Consider the following 20,949-nt stretch of genomic DNA (forward strand, 5'->3'; position numbering starts at 1 on the left):
GAAATACAATAAATTCATTATTATTGTAATGGAGTTTATAAATAATTGTGAATTTTATATTTATTTTCTTCATTCTTGATTTTTTACTCTTAGATAGTCTTATTCTATAATCTTATTCATTAGATATTATTAAAATTAAAGTTTTTATTCTTCAAACATCAAATAATATTATAAAAAATTATAATTTTGGTAATTATTTCTGTTATTCAGATTTTTTGCCCAAACAATACGGAATAGTAGTCTCCTTAGTACTTTCATTGAATATAAGAATTGAATAATTAGTAGCAACTCTGAACGTCAAGATAGCGTAGCTTTTACGAACATACGAAAGAATGTGGTAATTCTTCAAAATGGTCGCTTTGTATGGTTTGCCAACTTGCATGTCTGTGTTTTAGAGTTCTTTGTTTTCATAATTCCTCAGCTGTAGTAAAAGTGCGTGCAATATTTGTCTGATATTGAAAACGTGTGTTATGAAAATATTGTGAATAATATACGTGGCGTACCAGAAAGATGTCATCGGTAATGTGAGAGCTCTCGACTATCGTTTTTATTTTACGGGATTATGACGTCTATGATTCTCATTTGGATTTGCAGAAACTAAAAAGACGCCAGGTAATTATTTTCTCTCAAATAATGCTTGCGTTCATATGTAGTTTATTGATATATAAGTGTCTCTAATTTTGGAATTCCTAAGCTCTGTCAAGAATGATTAGTGTTGAGCATTCTTGTAGTTTCGCATCCTCGAACAGGTACTGGGTGATTACTAGGGCTTGTTTATTTACAGTCGCCTTCTAATGAGGATTTATCCCATCACAATTCAACTTAATTTGTGTTGGTGAAGTAATACTTATAAGATATTTATTGTGATGAACTACATCATTACATTGCATTAGTCTTTTGGTCTTTGTAAAATCGGACTCAAATATATCTAAATAAACAGCTAAGAGCAGTAGTCACTGTAAAATATTTTTTAATTTATTTTCAGCTTCATACACGGCTTCTAGATTGAATACAAAGACTGTCAACAAAGTTAATAGAAAGTAATAAACAAACAAGACTGCTTTGTTTGAGTTTTGTGAACGGATATCAGCCTAAAGAATAAACAGCCCTGGTAATGAGAACTGTATCCGGTGATCCATGGTGCAGGGTGGAGATGTGATGGGTGGGGTGGGGTGAGAGCCTCGGGGCTCGGGCGCCATGAACCCACCGGCGCCCGGCAAGACGGCCACGCGCTCCTCCGGGTATCACCAGAAGGCGCTCGCCGAGATTAGAAATTCACTATTACCTTTTGCTAATATTGGAAGCTCGGAGCCACCTGGTTCTTCTGCAGCAAGCACTGTCAGTTCGGGTGTCAGTTCCGGTTTCAGTTCCTCTTCTGGCAATGGACTTGACAAGGAACTCAATGTACACCCACAAACACTCAGCCAGCTTATTGCTTCTGGGTATGAAGAGGTAAGGCTACATGTTGTTTACATTATTAATGTTTTTTTGTAATGCCATGAATTGATGTCTTAAAGTTTAAGGAGCAAAATAGTTAAATGGCCCATAGAAATATGGCTTGGCATTTGGTATGGATGTACTTGGTGCCTAGCTGTATTCAATAGGTATTTAATTTCATCAATAAGGTCATTTAAAAGGTGACTTATCTTATACCTTTAAACAAGCAATTCTTGTATATAGTGCTAGGGGTTGACCAAAATCACCTGCAACAGGTGTTAAAGATATGAAAATCGGCACAATTAATCTTTAGGCCATTTGAATCTATTTGACCCGTAGCACCAAAAAAAAAAACAGACGGAAAGGAGTTATGACGTCATCTTTTTTTTTGTATGGAAAATAAAAAAAAAATTGTTCAGAAACCTATCATGTGTGATATTAAATGAAAGGGCATTTTGAGCCGGTTCTAAAAATATATCACATTATTATATTTCCGTCACTTGCATTCAATTAAAATAAAAATAATTTTCAAAACATACCAAGTTTGGGCTCCTCCAGATACGAAACCGTTGAATTATTTTTTGTAAAATATACCTCAAGTAATACCCAATATCCTCATATCTAACCCCAAGAAATTAATTTCGAAAATATTTAGTTTTAGTATTTTTCTTAAATGTTTTATTATTACAAAATGTGATCTATCAATCTATCAATGAAACGGCCTCCTAGCCTAGTCGATATTGACCCTGCCTATGAAGCAGGAGGTCCCAGGTTCGAATCCTGGTAAGGGCATTTATTTGTGTGTTCATCATCATCATCACACAAATAAATGCCCTTACCAGGGCTTGTATATATGTGTATATTATATATATCGTCGTCTAGTACCCACAACACAAGCCTTATTGAGCTGTAGGACTAGGCCGATCTGTGAAAACTTGTCCTTTAATATTATGACCTGGGACCTCCTGCTTCATAGGCAAGGTCACTATCGACTCGGCTAGGAGGCCGTTTCATTGATAGATTGATAGTAGTGTCCGACCGAAGGTTCGGTTTCGGTTTCGGCCAGTTTCGGCCAAAAAATCATGTTTCGGCTTTAGTTTCGGTTTCGGCAAAAAACGGCCGAACCTTTCGGCCGGGCCGAAACTTACCAAATGGTACTTCGGAATAAGACCATAAGTTGGGGAATAAGTAGGACAACAATATTAATACCTACATATACTGATTCAGGTACAGAAATTAATTGATTTATTGTAAAACACAAACACTGGACGGTCGACGCAGTCTTAATAGGCTGTCAATACCTATAACGCGCACACTGTCTAATTGTTTCGGAGTGAATGAGTGATTTTACCTCAATTTACCATTGGTTTGTGTTCCACATGTCCTCTACTTCAGCTTAGGCTTTGGCCTCGCTGCGCCAAGCTCGGCCTGTGGTCTCGCTTTTTAATACAATGGACATTGGTTGGAGTCTGTGCTCAACTACTTATCCTGAAGCCTGAAGCACGGCTTTGACTTCGCATGAAAGTTACTTTTAGGCCCAGGTGAAGATCGGTACCCGGCCTTGCGATATACTCAACAAAAAATTTCGGGCTCGCTGCGCTCGCGTTTTTGGTTGACCCTGTGTCTACATGTTAGCTTGACTGGTGAATGAATAGAGTTAGACCAAGAAAATTCTGCAATGATTTTGATAGCATACGCAGTGCAACTAGTGCAAATGTTATTTATACGTCATAATTTCATAGAAGTTTTGACGTTTAAAATAACACTTGCACTGCCTGTGTTATCAAAATCGTTGCAGAATGATCTTGGTCTAACTCTAGTAATTTTCTTAAAAAACTGCTTAAGTAACATCAATTTCAAGGACATTGGGTGTTGACAGTCCCATAATATGTGTGTAAAAGGGGCATTCCACGAGACTGTCGCTTACATAACGCAATTCTTGTAATACTTCTGGAAATGCTGAGTAAGCGATATTGGGTCAGGTAATATTTCATGACTTGGCTAACAAATTGGCAGTATATTCTCGAGATTCACGTATTTTATTGAGGTAGCTGCCATACAAGGCAAAAGCGTTATGTAAGCGACAGTCTCGTGGAATGCCCCAAAAGCGGTTTATGACATTTTTTCAACGATTTTAACAAGTCTACAAAAGTTTCGGTTTCGGCCGAAACTAGAGCCAAAGCCGAACATTCGGCTTCGGTTTCGGCAAAAAAACATGTTTCGGTCTGTGAGAACTTCTCCTCTCACACTAAACTAATCACTGAAAACACTGTGTATAACGAAATACTTTAATATCAAATACAACACAATAAAATAATACAATTACAATAAAAACAGCCTCCGCTGACAATATTATTTTCTCGAACAGAGAACCGTCATAACATTCTATTCAAACATCCTTCAAGATTCAAACCAGCCAGTCTGTCAACAATTGCCTAGGACTCTTTGCTCTAACACTCCTCCTCAATTGTTTTCCCTCAGACATCCTTTCCTCATCCAAACTCTCCTGGTTCCTTTCACTCTGACTAACGAACAACCTTTAACACACACCCATCTCTCTACGACAAAAATCATGCTTCTCTCTAACAACGGCTTTTGTCAAGACATCAGCAACCATTCGCTTTGTTTCTAAGTACGCCAGCGAAATTGCACCATTTTCGATTGCTTCTCTAATAAAATGGTAGCGAACATCAACATGCTTAGTCTGCTGATGTTGCACTGGGTTTTGTGCAATTGCCATAGCGGATTGGCTGTCCGTATGTATTGTTATGGGCGACTCCTCTTTTCCCATAATTTCTGTAAGGAACCTTTGAAGGAATATGGCTTCTTTGGCAGCTTCGGATAGGCTCATATATTCAGCCTCAGCTGTTGATAAAGCTATACTCCTTTGTTTGGTACTTTGCCATGAAATGGCTCCCTTTGCCATCATGAAGACATTGCCGGAATATGACTTTCTGTCAACAAGGTTTCCACCATGATCTGCATCGGCAAATCCTCGTATATATCCGTATGTCATGTCCTTGGAGTACTTGAGTCCCATGCTTTTCGTACCTTTAAGATACCTCAGTATTCTCTTTGTAGCAGTCCAGTGAACTTCCTCATAGTAGTTACAAAACTGACTCATAAAATTTACTGAATGTGCTATATCAGGTCTAGAACACACAGCTATATACATCAGTGATCCTATCAGCTCTCTGTAGGGTATACTCTCATCAGGTGTATATGGCTCTTGTGGTTTCTGAAAACGTTGGCCTGGAACTCCTGGTGTACTAACTGGCTTGCAGTTTTCCATTTTAAACCTACGAAGGACTTTGTCTATGTATTCCTCTTGGTCGATTTGGATATTTCCGTTTTCTTGTTTAATTCGCATTCCAAGAAACAGTTCGGCCTTTCCCAAATCCTTCATCTCAAATTTTGCCTTCAGTCCATCTTTAACATTTTCCATCTCAATCTTGTTGTTATATAGTATCAAGATGTCATCTACATATACAGCTAGGATTATCGTGTCCTTTTCTGTTTTTCTTATATAAACACATGACTCATTTTTACATCGTTTGAACTTAAGGCTCTCCAGCTCAACGTGTAACTTCAAATTCCAAGATCTTGGTGCTTGCTTAAGTCCATATAGGGATTTCTGGATAAGACACACGTAGTCTTCCTTCCCTTCCTCTTCGAAATGTGGTGGTTGACGCATGAAGACTCTCTCATTAAGACTTCCATTTAGAAACGCGGTTTTTACGTCCATGTGATCAATTTGTAGACCGAGATTAGCCGCTAAAGCTAGAAGAAGTCTCATTGAACTGTGTCGCACTACCGGTGAGAAAGTCTCGTCGTAATCTATGCCTTTTCTCTGGCTAAAGCCGCGTGCAACCAAGCGAGCTTTGTAACGAGTTTTATTCCCCGCCTCCTTTTTGATTCTAAATATCCATTTGGAATCAACAACGTTGCTTGCTTGTTCAGGCTTTACTAGAATCCACGTTCCGTTTGTCTTCAGTGCGTCAAGCTCCTCCTTAATCGCATCTCTCCATTGTTGAGCATCCTTTCTGGATAATGCCTCTTGCACTGTAAGCGGATCATCCACCTCTGATGTCGCTTGGTAGGTTACATAATCAGGTAACTGAACAGGTTTTCTGTGTCTGAGTGGATATCTCCTTTCCTCCACTAAAGGTTCAACTGGTGTATCTCTATTCTCTTCAGCTGGTAAAAGTTCTACTGATATATCTCTATTTTCTTCATCTGATCTCTCTTCAGACGAAGCGCAGTTTTCTTCACAATCAGATATTTCAATATGAGCATCATGACCTCCATCATTTAACTCCAGGTTCTCTACCTGAACCCTTTGCTCTTGCTGAATATTTTGCTGTAGAGTTTCCCGTTGCTGAACATTATCTCTTTGCTGTGGAGTTACCGGTTGCTGTACATGATCTTCTAGGTTAATTGTAACGTGCTGCTTCTTCTCAGGATCATGAGCCCTTGCACCTCCTTCATATTTTTGGCTCTCGAAAAATAATACATATCGGGCTCTATGCAGCTCTCCATTTGAAGGATCTATCAGCCGGTACCCTTTTGACTCTTCGCAATATCCTACAAATACCAGCTCTTTACTCTTCGGATCCCACTTGGTTCTCTTTCGATCTGGTATGTGCATATATGCCTTGCATCCGAAGACCTTGAGATGACTTAGATCTGTCTTTCGTCCAGTCCACATCTCTTCTGGCGTCATCTCCTTTACCGCTATAGTAGGACTTCTATTTTTTAAGTATACAGCAGTGTTTACTGCTTCGGCCCAAAAACTGACGGGAAGTCCTGCCTCTTGTAACATTGCTCGGCTCTTATCCGCAATCGTCCGATTTGCACGTTCGGCTACACCATTTTGTTCAGGCGTGTATGTAATGGTTAGCTGATGCCTTATGCCATGTTCTTTGAGGTAGGCATCCACTCTCTTGTTTACGTATTCAGTTCCATTGTCAGTTCTTATTACTTTCACTTTCTTTCCTGTTTGCCTCTCTGCTAAATTTATAAACTCTTTTATTTTTTCAAACGCTTCACTTTTAGCTTCAAGAAAATATACGAAAGTTTTTCGCGAGTAGTCATCGATAAAAGTTATATAGTACCTATGACCCCCAATAGACTTAGCACTCATTGGCCCGCTAATATCCGAATGAATTAGCTCGAGGAGCTCTCCAGCTCTCGTAGCCTGGTTACGTTTAAATGGTTGCCTAGTCTGCTTGCCCATCAGGCAGGCTACGCAGTCCATTTTGGAGTTAGTAATGTTTGAAAAACTCACCCCTGTTGCCATTTTGTCTCTCAATAAAGTCAGGTTACGTACACTCAAGTGCGCCATCCTTTTATGCCAAAGCTCCATCTCGTTTCCAATTGTAGACGCCAGTGCAACTGCCTGTGAGGAACATGTCAGTTTATAAATGCCCCTATCATGCTTTCCGGTTACACATGGGTTCCCTTTTATAGAACATTCATCAGCATTATAAATTTGGCAACCTTTTTTATTAAAAACCACAACCTTATTTTTAGTATTGACCATATTGCTCACACTAAGTAAATTTGAAGACAAGTCTGGTACATACATCACATTACTGATACTAATATCAAGTGAACCATCCTCTACAATACCAAAACCTTCTCCAAAAACCTTACCTCCATTCGCGCAACTCACTTCTACCTCTTTGTCAAAGTTCACAAACTTATCCATCCAGTCCTTCCTGAAACTCATATGTCCTGACGCTCCTGAATCTATTATCCACTCGTCTTGATGAGTCTTCTCTCGATCTACACTGCTTAGTGCCGTCGCCATATGATTCCTCTTCGATTGACGTGGATTGTGTGGACAGTCACAAGCTTTATGCGGTCCCTCGCAAATGAAGCATTTGACAGTCCTCTTCTCTTTGGACTCTTTGTTCCTCTGAACAAATTTCTTATGAGTGTTGTGATGCTTTGATGAAGTGAGCGCTGAGCTCGAACTAGGCTTGTTACTTGGGCCTGCACTCATTTTGTTCTCATCGAGTTGCAGCAGTTTTGTTTTAACATAGTCCGAAGTTAAGGTTATGTTCGCGCTCTCCAGCGCCAACCTCATAGGCGCATATTCCTCAGGTAGGCCTTGTAGCATGAGTGCTGCTAGTAATTCGTCATCGATTTCTTTATCTAAGTCTGCTAGTTGGTTGCTAACTTGCATCAGTTCAGTTATATATTCAGTTATTGAATTAAACATGTTCAATTTTAGGCTCACTAGCCTTGACAATAATCTACATCTATTGTTGATACCTTTATCTTCGTAAGCTGCTTTCAGATTATTCCACGTCTCGTACGCCGTAGTAGCTTTACGCACGTGCACCTTGCACTGACTCTCGATCAGTAAACATATTTTGGTTCGCGCTCTCTGATCGTTTCTCTTTGCCGTAGTATTTGTCGTGTCAGCAACTGCCTCAATATACTGCCACAAATCATCGTGCACCAATATGCACTCCATGTCAAACTTCCAGGTATTCCAGTTATTGTTACCTTGCAATTTCTCTATGCTCGGGAGCCCCGGTCCCGCATTCGACATGTTGGTACTCATTGTGTTGTTACTCGAACGAACGTAGGACGTTTTAGGTAGGTAGTTCTTACCGCCGTATTCCTCTAGATCCAACATAAAATATTTCTCTCTGAGCTTTACACTAGTGTTGTACCTTGTTCATGATTAGATCGATCAGATTTTTGGAAATCGTGCTTCCCATAACCTGTGAGAACTTCTCCTCTCACACTAAACTAATCACTGAAAACACTGTGTATAACGAAATACTTTAATATCAAATACAACACAATAAAATAATACAATTACAATAAAAACAGCCTCCGCTGACAATATTATTTTCTCGAACAGAGAACCGTCATAACATTCTATTCAAACATCCTTCAAGATTCAAACCAGCCAGTCTGTCAACAATTGCCTAGGACTCTTTGCTCTAACACGGTCGGACACTAATTGATAGATCACAATTTGTAATAATATTTTTTTTTTAAATACTAAAACTAAATATTTCCGAAATTAATTTCTTGGGGTTAGATATGAGGATATTGGGTATTACTTGTGGTATATTTTACAAAAAATAATTCAACGGTTTCGTATCTGGAGAAGCCCAAACTTGGTATGTTTTGAAAATTATTTTTATTTTAATTGAATGCAAGTGACGGAAATATAATAATGTGATATATTTTTAGAACCGGCTCAAAATGCCCTTTCATTTAATACCACACACGATAGGTTTCTGAACACTTTTATTTATTTTCCAAACAAAAAAAAGATGACGTCATAACTCCTTTCCGTTTGTTTTTTTTTTTTGGTGCTACGGGTCAAATTGATTTAAATGGCCTAAAGATTAATCGTGCCGATTTTCATACCTTTAAGAGCCAACGGGAGTGGTCATTTCTCCATACAAACGTACTCCTCGTTTTCCTCCGTGGTTTTTGAAGTTAGAGCAATGATTTTTTCAACACAGATTAATATTGTCAATATCTGTGTCGGACCGTTTTGCTTTTTTTGATATATTTGTTTTTTAAGGCGCTAGAGCCCTTCAAAAATGGCCAAAATGGCCTAATTGACTATGCCGCAATGAGAGGCGTGGCATTCAAAACTGATATCAATTAGCCAAAAAAGCAAAACGGTCCGACACAGATAATTTCATAATCATTTAGATTTCCAAATTTGGTTACGATTGGTTAAGTTTTGGAGGAGGAAACAGAGGAGTACGAAACCTCGATTTTTGAGATTTTTACGCAGGATTTTTCGCCTTGTCCTTATCGCACTACTTTTAGGTGCCGCTTCCGTTAGCGAGACGGGCATATTTACCTAAAATATTTAAAACTCAGCTCCTGTTTCGTCTTAACACCTGTTGCAGCTGATTCCCGAATTTCAGGCTGTACCGCTATCACTAATATTTATTTATTTATATATATATATTTCGGGGATCTCGGAAACGGCTCTAACGATTTCGATGATATTTGCTATATGGGGGTTTTGGGGGGCGAAAAAACGATCTTGAGTTTTTATATGTTTTCCGAGCAAAGCTTGGTATCCCAGATATTGGTGTGTTTAAGGCACATCTAACTGTCACTTTTCTGAGAAAATGTATGTGGTTTGACATTAGTTAGTCAAATAATAAAATATTTTTTCTCAGGGATTGGGGTATTTGGGGTACAGAGTAATTATTCATCAATCAAATTTCACCAGTCAGTCTTCCCAAGTACATCCACTTGGCAGCCCGATTCTCTCCCATTTTTAGTAGTCTCTCTTGATGGGTCCCAGGATCTTTTTTCCGCTAAAGATAGTTCTTTCCGCTACCAGGAGCCGACTTTCCTCTTTTTGTGTCCAGGCCTCACATTACGACCATTACATAAGGATTGGTTGAATGGCGGTCTTATAAATCCGTACCTTAGTATTCCTGCTGAGAAGCCTAGACACAGTAGACACCAACCCTTTATGGAGGGTTTTAGATGCGAATATTGATTTCCTCCACCACCACCACCTCCCTGGTGTTTGTATCCGTAATGGTGCATCCAAGGTGCCGAAAGGCCGTGCCAGGATAAGCTATGACACATCTGCCCCCAATGAGTTTCAGCTTGTGATTTTTATGGGTCACACCACTCTTTACATTAGTAACCAAAATACAAAATTTCAGCACCCTAAACTTTATAGTTATTAGTGAAAAAAAAAAACTAAATAAATAATTCGTCAATATTTTTTTCTAGCCAATCGATTTTAGCGTGCGTCACATATATTGTACATGTACTAAAGATGAATACATGACATAAATTACATTTTCATTATGTCATAGAAAAAAATGCTAACTAAACTTTTAAAAATTTTTTTTTGCTCTTCCACATTAGAGACGGATTCAATTTATTTTCGTGTTTCAGGATCCAGCGGGCCGCCCCCTCAAATATTCCGGCGGCCGCATTGACTCCGCCATCGATTACCTATCGAAGCAGCAGGAGCCTCTCAATGGAGTCCTCAAGGGCAATAATCTCAGCGCACTCGGCACCAAGCTCATTCGCAAGCCGAGCTTGGAGCGCGAGATCAGCCTGCACCGCGGGAGCCCCGCCATGGACTCGGGCGCCGGCTCCTCGCGCTCGGGCAGCCCGCGGCAGAGCGACGCGCCTCCGCTCCCGCACGAGAAGCTGTCCCGGCAGTACTCGCCCTCCGGTTTCTCGGAGCCTCCGCCGCCGCCTCCTCCGCGCTGCCCCTCCACGCCGCCCGTGCCGCCCTCGGTGCAGCAGCTCATGAAGCGCATGTCCCCCGCACCGCCTCTCCCGCCCGCGCGCGGCACGAGCCCCGTCCAGCCGCGCCAGCCCATGGTCGTGCAGAACGGTCCCCAGGCCCAGCAACAGCTCACGCAACAAATACAGGCACTCAGTATTTATCAGACCGGTGCAGAACTGCCGCCCCCGTACCCGTTAGCCGGCGTGCCGCCGCCGCCCTCCTATTCTGTGTCGATGCAGAACCGGCAGAGTCCCACGCAGTCGCAGGATTACCGCAAGAGCCCCTCCTCCGGCATCTACTCGGGCGGTACGTCGGCCGGATCGCCGTCGCCCGTCACCGTATCGCCGGCCACGGGCGCCGGCGGCATGACGCGGCCCACGCCCGTGCAGCCGTGGACGGCGCGCCACGCCGTGCAACCGCCCATTATAATGCAGTCCGTCAAGAGCACGCAGGTGCAGAAGCCCGTTCTGCAGACCGCCATCGCGCCAGTGGCGCCGCCGACTGTCGCTCTGGCCGCGCCGCCGCCCCCGCCGCCCTCCTACGCCTCCTCCATCCAGCAGAAGGCCTCGCAGACGCCGCCCAGCTACCCGCTAGCGCCCAAGCCGCCGTCGCCGGGCGCTGTGCCGACGACGGAGCCGCCCAGCTATGCCATCACCATGCAGGCGTTGGCGGCGCAGCGCGGCCTGCAGCCGCCGCCGCCGCCTCCTTACGGCGCGGCGGAACCCGACTCTCCCTCCGCGCCCGCGGGCCATGCGGCGCTAGTCAAGAAGTTCTCCGATTGTGACGCAAAAGGCGAGCCGTCGCAGGCGGCGGAAGGCAAATGCCCCAATCAGAATTGTACCAATAACTTACTGAAGGAGGGCACTCACGCGTCGGGATCCGATAAGGGTTCGAACGGATCGACGGAGAGACGTCCAGCGGCGCCCCCGAAGAAGATTCGGCACCAGTCTCCTATCCCGGAGCGGCGGAATATCAGCAAAGAAAAAGAAGACGAGCGCCGCGATTGCAAGGTGCGGAACTACTCTCCGCAAGCTTTTAAGTTCTTCATGGAGCAGCACGTCGAGAACATCGTCAAGTCCTACAAACAGCGCCAGTTCCGCCGGCTGCAGCTCGAGAAGGAGATGAACAAAATCGGCCTCAGCGTCGAAGCGCAGTATCAGATGCGAAAGATGCTGAGCCAGAAGGAGTCCAACTACATCCGGCTGAAGCGAGCTAAAATGGACAAGTCTATGTTTACTAAGATCAAGCCTATAGGCGTGGGGGCGTTCGGCGAGGTGGCGCTAGTGCGGAAAATAGATACGAGCCACCTGTACGCGATGAAAACGCTGCGGAAGGCGGACGTGCTAAAGCGAAATCAGGTGGCTCACGTCAAAGCCGAGCGGGATATCCTGGCCGAGGCCGACAATGAGTGGGTCGTGAAACTGTACTACAGCTTCCAGGACAAGGACAACTTGTACTTCGTGATGGACTATATCCCGGGCGGGGACCTGATGTCGTTGCTCATCAAGCTGGGCATCTTCGAGGAGCAGCTGGCGCGGTTTTATATCGCGGAGCTGACGTGCGCGGTGGAGAGCGTGCACCGCATGGGCTTCATCCACCGCGACATCAAGCCGGACAACATCCTCATCGACCGCGACGGCCACATCAAGCTCACGGACTTCGGCCTCTGCACTGGCTTCCGCTGGACGCACAACTCCAAGTACTACCAGAGGAATGGTAAGGAATTTACCTTGTTTAACATACAGTACTACAAGTTTAGGGTTGTCATATAAAAAAATGTAATATGCGGACAAAAATCCAGACATTACTCTAATTTACTGGATGGTCATTTCTACAATCCCCACTGTAATAAAATTATACTGCCTTGTGAACATGCAAATAATTTATTGTCATTAAACAGATTTCCAGACAGGGTTCGATTCTCAGTTGTTGTGTTGTGTATAAGTATTTTTCTAAATCTTTGCTGGATGCGGTATTTGTTACAAATCTTTAGTTAGGGCTTGACAGGTGGTATTTGTGCATATTAATATCCACCTTGTTTTAATAGTCATAAAGTCAATATTACTAGCAACATACGATTGGGCGGTGTGTTTTTAATCATTTGGGTGGTCCAAGAAATACTAAACTAACTCTTTGTTTATTGTACGTATCTGTTCAGTGCACGTCCAAAGTGATAGAGCCAAAATCATATTTGTAGAAAATATGCAACACTTTTATCTAGAACAGACATTGGTATTTAATAATTTTAGTTTAGGTTCAAATTAACGGTTGATACTGTATCTAATAGAGTTATAGTTTAGGTCGATGTATGTAAGATTGTTGTCTAAAAATGTAATAATTACGTTTGCAGAGCACGGGCGGCAAGACTCGATGGACCCGGTGGACGGCGAGTGGAGCAACCTGAGCGAGTGCCGCTGCCACCAGCTGAAGCCGCTGGAGCGGCGGCGCAAGCGCGAGCACCAGCGCTGCCTGGCGCACTCGCTCGTGGGCACGCCCAACTACATCGCGCCCGAGGTGCTGACGCGCGCCGGCTACACGCAGCTGTGCGACTGGTGGTCGGTGGGCGTCATCCTCTACGAGATGCTGGTCGGCTCGCCGCCCTTCCTCGCGGCCACGCCCGCTGAGACGCAGCTAAAGGTTCGCACCTATACTTCGTTTTAATACCTACCCATTATTAAGTAGAGTTAGATCAAGACAAGTCTGCAACGATTTTGATAGCACGCGCAGTGCAAGTGTTATTTTAAACGTCAAACTTCTATGAAATTATGACGTACTAGCTGTGCCCGCGGCTCCGCCCGCGTGGAATTCGGTCTGTGTCAGTAAGCGGCTAATTTCTAATCCTAATTTCTCTCCCTCTCCCCTGGAGGCGGAACTTGAAGTAAAGTTGACAGATGGATATGCTAGAGGACTGTAGTCCAGGTAAAATATTTTACAGTTAGGTAGCACTAAATAAAACTACACTCCAATATCAATAGTGTTTTTCGCCCTTATTAAAATTTTACACGTGATTTTAACGACAGAGTAGTAGGTGTATACTGTATATCGGACGATACAGTAAGGTATACGCGCGCGAGCGAAAGCGAAGCGCCCTGCCTGGCTAGAGCGCCACTCACCGTGGTCTTCTTCAGACTCCTGAGGAAGACCGCGTGCCGTTTGTAACCTCAAAGCGTTGCGAGACTTTCGCGAATGATTCGATTTTTTTCGGAAAGGCATGGAAATGCGTATAAAATGCGAGTCCCAAATCGTTTGACTCCGCACCGCAAACGACCAGTGCCGGATTAAGTTATTTTGATGCCCTAAGCATTTCTAGACCATGGTGCCCCCTCTCCCTAGGGTCATCAAGATTACGTTGATTTTTCTTGGTAAATTGAGTGACGTTCATTGCCGCATTACAGCTGAGAATGGAAATCAGTCACATCATTTTATCACGAAAATTGACAGTGCCGCAGCAGTAACGTTGCAACAGAGTACCTACCTAATGCTGCTGCAGTCGCCATATCTTAGAATGTTAGTGAAAACGCGAGCGAAGCGACCGCGAAAATTTTTCGATATAAAAACGCAATTTGATAGACAGTTGTACATTTTTACTTTTAGTATGGAAATCAGGCACATAATTTTATCACGAAAATTGACAGTGCTGCAGCAGTAACGTAGCAACAGAGTAATGCTGCTGCAGTCGCCACCCAAATGTCACCTTTGACATATCTTAGAAAGTAATTGAAAATGCGAGCGAAGCGAGCGCGAAAATTTTTCGATATAAAAAACGCAATTTGATAGACAGTTGTACATTTTTACTTTTAGTATGGAAATGAGTCACATAATTTTATCACGAAAATTGACAGTGCTGCAGCAGTAACGTAGCAACAGAGTAATGCTGCTGCAGTCGCCACCCGAATGTCACCTTTGTCATATCTTATAAAGTAATTGAAAACGCAAGCGAAGCGAGCGCGAAAATTTATCGATATAAAAAACGCAATTTGATAGACAGTTGTACATTTTTACTTTTAGTATGGAAATCAGACACATCATTTTATCACGAAAATTGACAGTGCTGCAGCAGTAACGTTGCAACAGAATAATGCTGCTGCAGTCGCCACCCGAATGTTACCTTTATCATATCTTAGAAAGTGATTGAAAACGCGAGCGAAGCGAGCGCGAAAATTTTTCGATATAAAAAACGCAATTTGATAGATAGTTGTACATTTTTACTTTTAGTATGGAAATCAGTTACATCATTTTATCACGAAAATTAACAGTGCTGCAGCAGTAACGTTGCAACAGAGTAATGCTGCTACAGTTGCCACCTGAATGTCACCTTATTCATATCTTAGAAAGTTATTAAAACGCGAGCGACGCGAGCGCGAAAATTTTTCGATATAAAAAACACAATTTGATAGACAGTTGTACATTTTTACTTTTAGTCCCAACCAGGCGCGAATCCAGGATTTCATACAGAGAAGGGATGGGACAGTTTTTTATCAGCCTAGCTTCGCATAGGGCTCGATATTTAAGGGTCTCAGCAAGGTTGTTTGATGCAAGAGAGGTGAAAAGATGCAAGAAAGCAGACCTTGGATTTGGATCCACACCCAAGTGTAATTAAGGCAGAGATCAACTTTGCCGTAAGGCAGAAGGCCTCGCATAAGACCTAACGCCGAACTGCAAAAGAGTGGCTTGAAATCGAATCTTTGGTTTCACTCGAAAGCGCTACTTGATAGGATGTTTTTAGTTTTCGGCTTTCATGGGGCCCCTTATAACACTTTGACAGTTAGGTCTCAGGATCGCGGCTAAGGATCAACTCGGCTTGGCCCGAAAGCAAGATTTTTTTCCATGACTTTAAGGGCCTCCGCGTAAGGTCAAATCGAAAGCCTACGTTGGAGATGTTCTTACGTACTCTCACTCTCTTACTTGATCCCTACGACCCTTCGTTATTAGATGGGTACTTGTACACGTATAAAAGTTTCATGTAGGTACCAACTCCACGACGACTGCAATGCTGATGCAGCCTGCGCTTTTTTTTTGCTTACGGTTTTGGTGCCCCCTAGACGTAGTGCCCTAAGCAAGTGCTTATTTTGCTTAAAAGGGTTAATCCGGCACTGCGAATGACAGAGGTCAATGTTTTTTTTTTCAAAGTACCCACCTTCGTGGCCATTATTAAGTGCTGTATATGTATGAATATGGATTTGATATGGATGCGATATAATTACGATTAGGTATAATTCATGACGGAGAAAATTAATAACTTTAAATAATTATGCAATAATACGCGTGTTGATATGTGTGTTTATTTTACCACTACGTAACTATGTAAACTCATTTGTGACGTCCCACGGTCAAAGGTACCTTATGGCGGGTATGGAGTTATGCATACCCCAGTAATCTACAATAAATAAGCTATCGATAACACAAAAGATCAACCTTCTAGGTTGCGTAGTTACAGAGATATGATTTTTTGAAAATAATGTTGTGAAATGAGCAACTTTACGATAGAGAGGTTTTATGTTTAGCCGCCTAAAAAAACTATGCTCCTGAAGTAAGTTACATAGTTGACTACAAATAATAATACCTTATATATCTGAGATTAAAAAAATATTGCGATTTGTTCTGTAATGCAAATAGAAACTTTTGATATCGACTGATTTATGTGTATACTAACCAATCTCTTGAAAATAAAGTTTTATTTCATTTTCACGATTGATTGCAATGAGCTCTCAAGATTTAAATTTTATCTATTAGAAAACGACACTGACAGACAGTTTAAGCAAAAAACAATACCGATTTAGAGGTGAAAATGTATTTTCTGACTTTTTCATATAAAATCACAAAATTGAATATTTTTACTTTTAATGTGACACACAATCAATTTTTCTGAGCACATATGAAAGAAATTTTGTCATTCAAATGAAATAAATCCTAAAACCCCAACTAAATACTATATTTAACCCCTTATGCCACTTTAAACTTACATAACAATAACAGTATTTGCTCCATACATTTACGAAAAGGTGCCTTATGGAAATAAATCTAATAATACATCACTACAAAATATCAATCATATTACAGTTTATCTTTTATGAATAGAAAATATTAATTTACATTAAACTGCCCCAAATTTAATTAGTTCTTCGTCATAACAATCTCAAAAAAGACCAATAATTTGTATGTAATGAAAAGGTACCTTGTGATTAAGTTACATAATGAGACATGATGATGATGGAACAGTTAGGATAAACTAATAATATTTTGGTAATGGTATAAATCGTCTATTTCTTATCAATAATATATTTCGGTTGCTATTGAAGATAAGCGGCATTGAGGTTCAATGACCTCGATATTCCATAAGGTAATGCGTCGGGTATTGGCATTTTTCAGCAAACCAATGGCTGATTTACTGCATGCGACCAAACCAAATGAAGATTATTCTAGTTAAGAAAGACTTGACGAGAGTAACTTTGGTATAATAGCAGGCTACTTGCATTTGTGATGTCGGTCTATGTACGGTTATAATATTTGCGAGGCGCCCCAACCAGAACTGAAATGATCAAATTAGTTTTGCAGAATGCTAATACAGTTCTCTACCAAACTTCTTTTCCCGTATTGACTAGTTTTTTTGGGAATTTTCAATCTTTTTTCCATAAGGTACCTTTTCTACTAAACTCTGAGACGACATTACTAGGCTTATAACTAACTTATAACAAAAATAAAAACAGGTAAACAAACGTTACGCATTAAGGTTTCAGATCACACAATAAAAAAAATTGAGCATTTTTTCACCTCTTTACAAAACATTTCATATCTCCGAAACTAGAAACCCTCATAAGGTACCTTTTCCCGTGGAACGTCACATTTTTAGTTTTCTTGATTACTTGATGTCTACTCAGTTCCCCAAAAGATGGCACTGTGCAATAAGGGGCAATTAATTAACTGTCGTTTAATTTTGTTGTATTATTAAATAAACATAATTATTCAATTAAATTTGTTGATATCCGTACCCTCTCTTCTAAACTTAGAGTTAATTTGGCAAAATCCTTCCTCGGTGGCTTATTCATGTCACAACGTATCAAATTCAGCGCCATCTGTTAGTTTAGCACGGTACTCTATAGTGCTAGAACATATTTGGAAAAAGTTTGCCCCTCATTCCTAAGTAGCGCCATAAGATTCAGGGGCAAACTAAAGTCAAGCGAGTGTTGTGGCTACCCTTCTTTTAGGGGTTGAATTTTTATAGCCTATAACCTGGCCGGGGATGTTCTCGACAGATTAGTAAAGTTTCCATCAAAATCCGTTCAGCCGTTTTCACGTGATGCGCGTTCAAATAAACAGACAAACAGACAAAAATTCTAAAAACTGTTGGAACGTGTTCTGTTGTCGATTCTAAGTATCCCCAGCGAACTTTTTTTCGAATATCTTCCATGTACAGACTTTCGACCCTCTTCAGCTTTATTATATGTATAGATAAATGGCACTTGCACTGCGTGTGCTATCAAAAGCGTTGCAGACTTCTCTTGGTCTAACTCTAGAGGTAAAACCAGGCGTGGCTCACTCCGCAATTTCGTCGCTTTGCTACAGGTAGCTAAAAGTACATCCGTTCCACACCAATTTTGGGGAAAGCCATAAGCCGCGCGTGGCGCTGTCGCCACCTAGCGGCCATATCTGTGCTGATAGTAACAGACGCGTTTTGTTAGAGAGTGGGTCTTCTGTACCTAGTACTATTATTTATTCTGTGGCAAAACTAAGATATATTTTATTTTCAACACTCTTGCGCTTAATATTGTTGTCTGTGTTTCTTTGTGATACTTTAGCGAACTAAGTGCCGCATGTACGAGACAAGATGGAAGTTCAAAATTAAACGTGTATATTTGTTATTAGGGGAACCAAATGGCATAATGGCGAAAGTAAAACAACGGTTCTTTACACAACTTTAGGAACAAATCAACATATTTTTATAAAATATTCGGTTCGGCTCGAATCCGGATTTCGCCAACGGGGGGCTTTGTCATTTTTAGGGTTCCGTACCCAAAGGGTAAAAACGGGACCCTATTACTAAGACTCCGCTGTCCGCCCGTCCGTCCGTCTGTCCGTCTGTCACCAGGCTGTATCTCATGAACCCTGATAGCTAGGCAGTTGAAATTTTCACAGATGATGTATTCCTGTTGCCGCTATAACAACAAATACTAAAAAGTACGGAACCCTCGGTGGGCGAGTCCGACTCGCACTTGTCCGGTTTTTTTTAATATAATATATTATGACATCTCTTTCAGTTTATAACGGTTCTTTGTCCGTTTGCAGGTGATAAACTGGGAGAGCACGCTGCACATTCCGGAGGCGGCGAACCTGAGCCCCGAGAGCGCGGACCTGATCCTGCAGCTGTGCTCGGGGCAGGACACGCGGCTCGGCAAGGACGCGTCCGAGGTGAAGAACCACCCCTTCCTGCAGTCCATCGACTTCGACAAGGGGCTGCGGCGGCAGGTGGCGCCCTACATCCCGCGCATCGAGTTCCCCACCGACACGTCCAACTTCGACCCGGTGGACCCCGACAAGCTGCGGCCCACGTCGTCGGCCGACTCCAGCAAGTCGGACAGCGAGCTGCTGGACAACGGCAAGACGTTCCACGGGTTCTTCGAGTTCACGTTCCGGCGCTTCTTCGACGACGGTGGGCCCTACACGAACCGCATCAACCTTGACGACGACGCGCAGGGCCCCGTCTACGTCTGACCGTGCAGTGATACAGAGACGCTGAGACTAACTTGTACGATATTTTTATAAAAGTGTGTGCCTTTGACTCTCTCTATTAAAACGATAGTTTTTGTAACGTAATGAATGTAACGTATTTAAAATTTAAAACCGTATTGTTAATAATCCCGGTGATAATGTTGTAATATTGTATCGTTATGTATTTGTAAGAGTAATCTAATTTCTGTATTATATGTAACGGACGGACGGCGGGGCGGGCCCGATTCGACTCGCGCCGTTCCTTTCGATGTATACTATTTTTGTAACTAGAGCAATTATTTATGAGATAAGAACAAGCTTACTTGAATTAGCGAATGATTTGACATTGACATATTTTCTTATGTATTTATGGAAGTATATATTTAGGTCGCTTAAAGATGAGTGTCTGTTTATATAATTGTAAACTGCCACCCGGCAAAGTCATACATGTGGAACCGAGTCGAATGTTAATGCTGGTATACAAGAAGTGCTTCCAGTCTAGCCTACGGGACAGCTCATATAATGTGCCTTCATAACTGAATGTGATTTTTACATACAAGATATTTAGGTGTGCATACTTTTGATAGAATTTCATAACAAACTAAGCTGCGAATTCAGTTCTGTGACCGCGTCGCTCGGAGAGTGCAATACGTATTTATTACTGAAGCTGTGTGCTCGTACACGTACAGCAGGCGGCGCAAGTCGCGATGCACTATCGGTTTTCAGTCAAACTGTAAAACATTCAATGTATAAGTAAGGATTTCGTTTTCACTAACAATATCCCAATTTTAACTAGTAGTCGCAAATAATAACATAAAAATAGAACAAAACGAAGTGTGATTAGCAATACAATAATATAATGCTTGTTTCGAGTCTATGTAGACATGTTCATGTACAGTACGGTATAAACCAGCAAGTCACGTCAACTTAAATTATGTGTTATTGAATGTAAATTGTTTTATTCTGAAATGAAACATGCTTATAAGTAAATGAAAATAAAGTATGGGAACTTTGTTAAATCTTTTTCTGGTATGCATATAATCTAATCGACCCTTTTACAAAATTCCTTAATTTAACAAAACTTATTAATTTAGGGCAGACTAGGCAGTTTATTCGGTGGTATAGGTCTATAAGTAGGTGTTACAATGGTAAAATGAGATCCTCAGTTTAATTTTAATTATCAATAAAATATTTATTTCATTATGATTAGCATAAATTAACTTTTTTACAGCAGTTTCTTAATGTATTTACGCTTAAATAATAAACATTAAAAATTATAGGCACTCTAGTACGAGGGAAGAATATACCTAAGTGTGTATATTATTTTCACTTTGTAACCTTTTCGACGCCGTGTCAAACACAATTGCAGTCACTCGGACGCCACGTCACCGAAGTGTCAAAACTGAAATTGAACTTTATGCATATGCACGTAGGTCTATGTTGCTCTGTGGTCTGTGACCAATTAATCCGTCTGATATATGCGCACCGCAGGTCCAACGCCAAGGACCTGCGGTGCGCATATATCGGTCATTGGCGTTCAAAAGGTTAAA

General features: G+C 41.6%; 1 protein-coding gene and 1 long non-coding RNA gene across 2 annotated transcripts in view; one reads left to right on the forward strand and one right to left on the reverse strand.

The window, feature by feature from the left end:
* The window catches only part of LOC134803772 (uncharacterized), a 77,377-nt gene extending 64,539 nt beyond the window's left edge, over positions 1 to 12,838 (reverse strand). The window contains exon 1 of the long non-coding RNA XR_010146017.1: positions 12,728 to 12,838. This is a non-coding gene — a long non-coding RNA (uncharacterized LOC134803772). The remainder of the gene's footprint in view (positions 1 to 12,727) is intronic.
* Positions 269 to 20,412, forward strand: LOC134803588 (serine/threonine-protein kinase Warts-like). Its single transcript, XM_063776391.1, has 5 exons — positions 269 to 612; positions 986 to 1,452; positions 10,351 to 12,409; positions 13,044 to 13,330; positions 18,977 to 20,412. The coding sequence occupies exons 2-5, from the start codon at positions 1,198 to 1,200 to the stop codon at positions 19,400 to 19,402; spliced, it is 3,027 nt and encodes a 1,008-aa protein (XP_063632461.1). The 5' UTR covers positions 269 to 612; positions 986 to 1,197; the 3' UTR covers positions 19,403 to 20,412.
* The last annotated feature ends 537 nt before the right edge of the window (positions 20,413 to 20,949 follow it).

The sequence above is a fragment of the Cydia splendana genome, chromosome 2, assembly GCF_910591565.1.
Source record: "Cydia splendana chromosome 2, ilCydSple1.2, whole genome shotgun sequence".
Lineage (NCBI taxonomy): Eukaryota > Metazoa > Arthropoda > Insecta > Lepidoptera > Tortricidae > Cydia > Cydia splendana.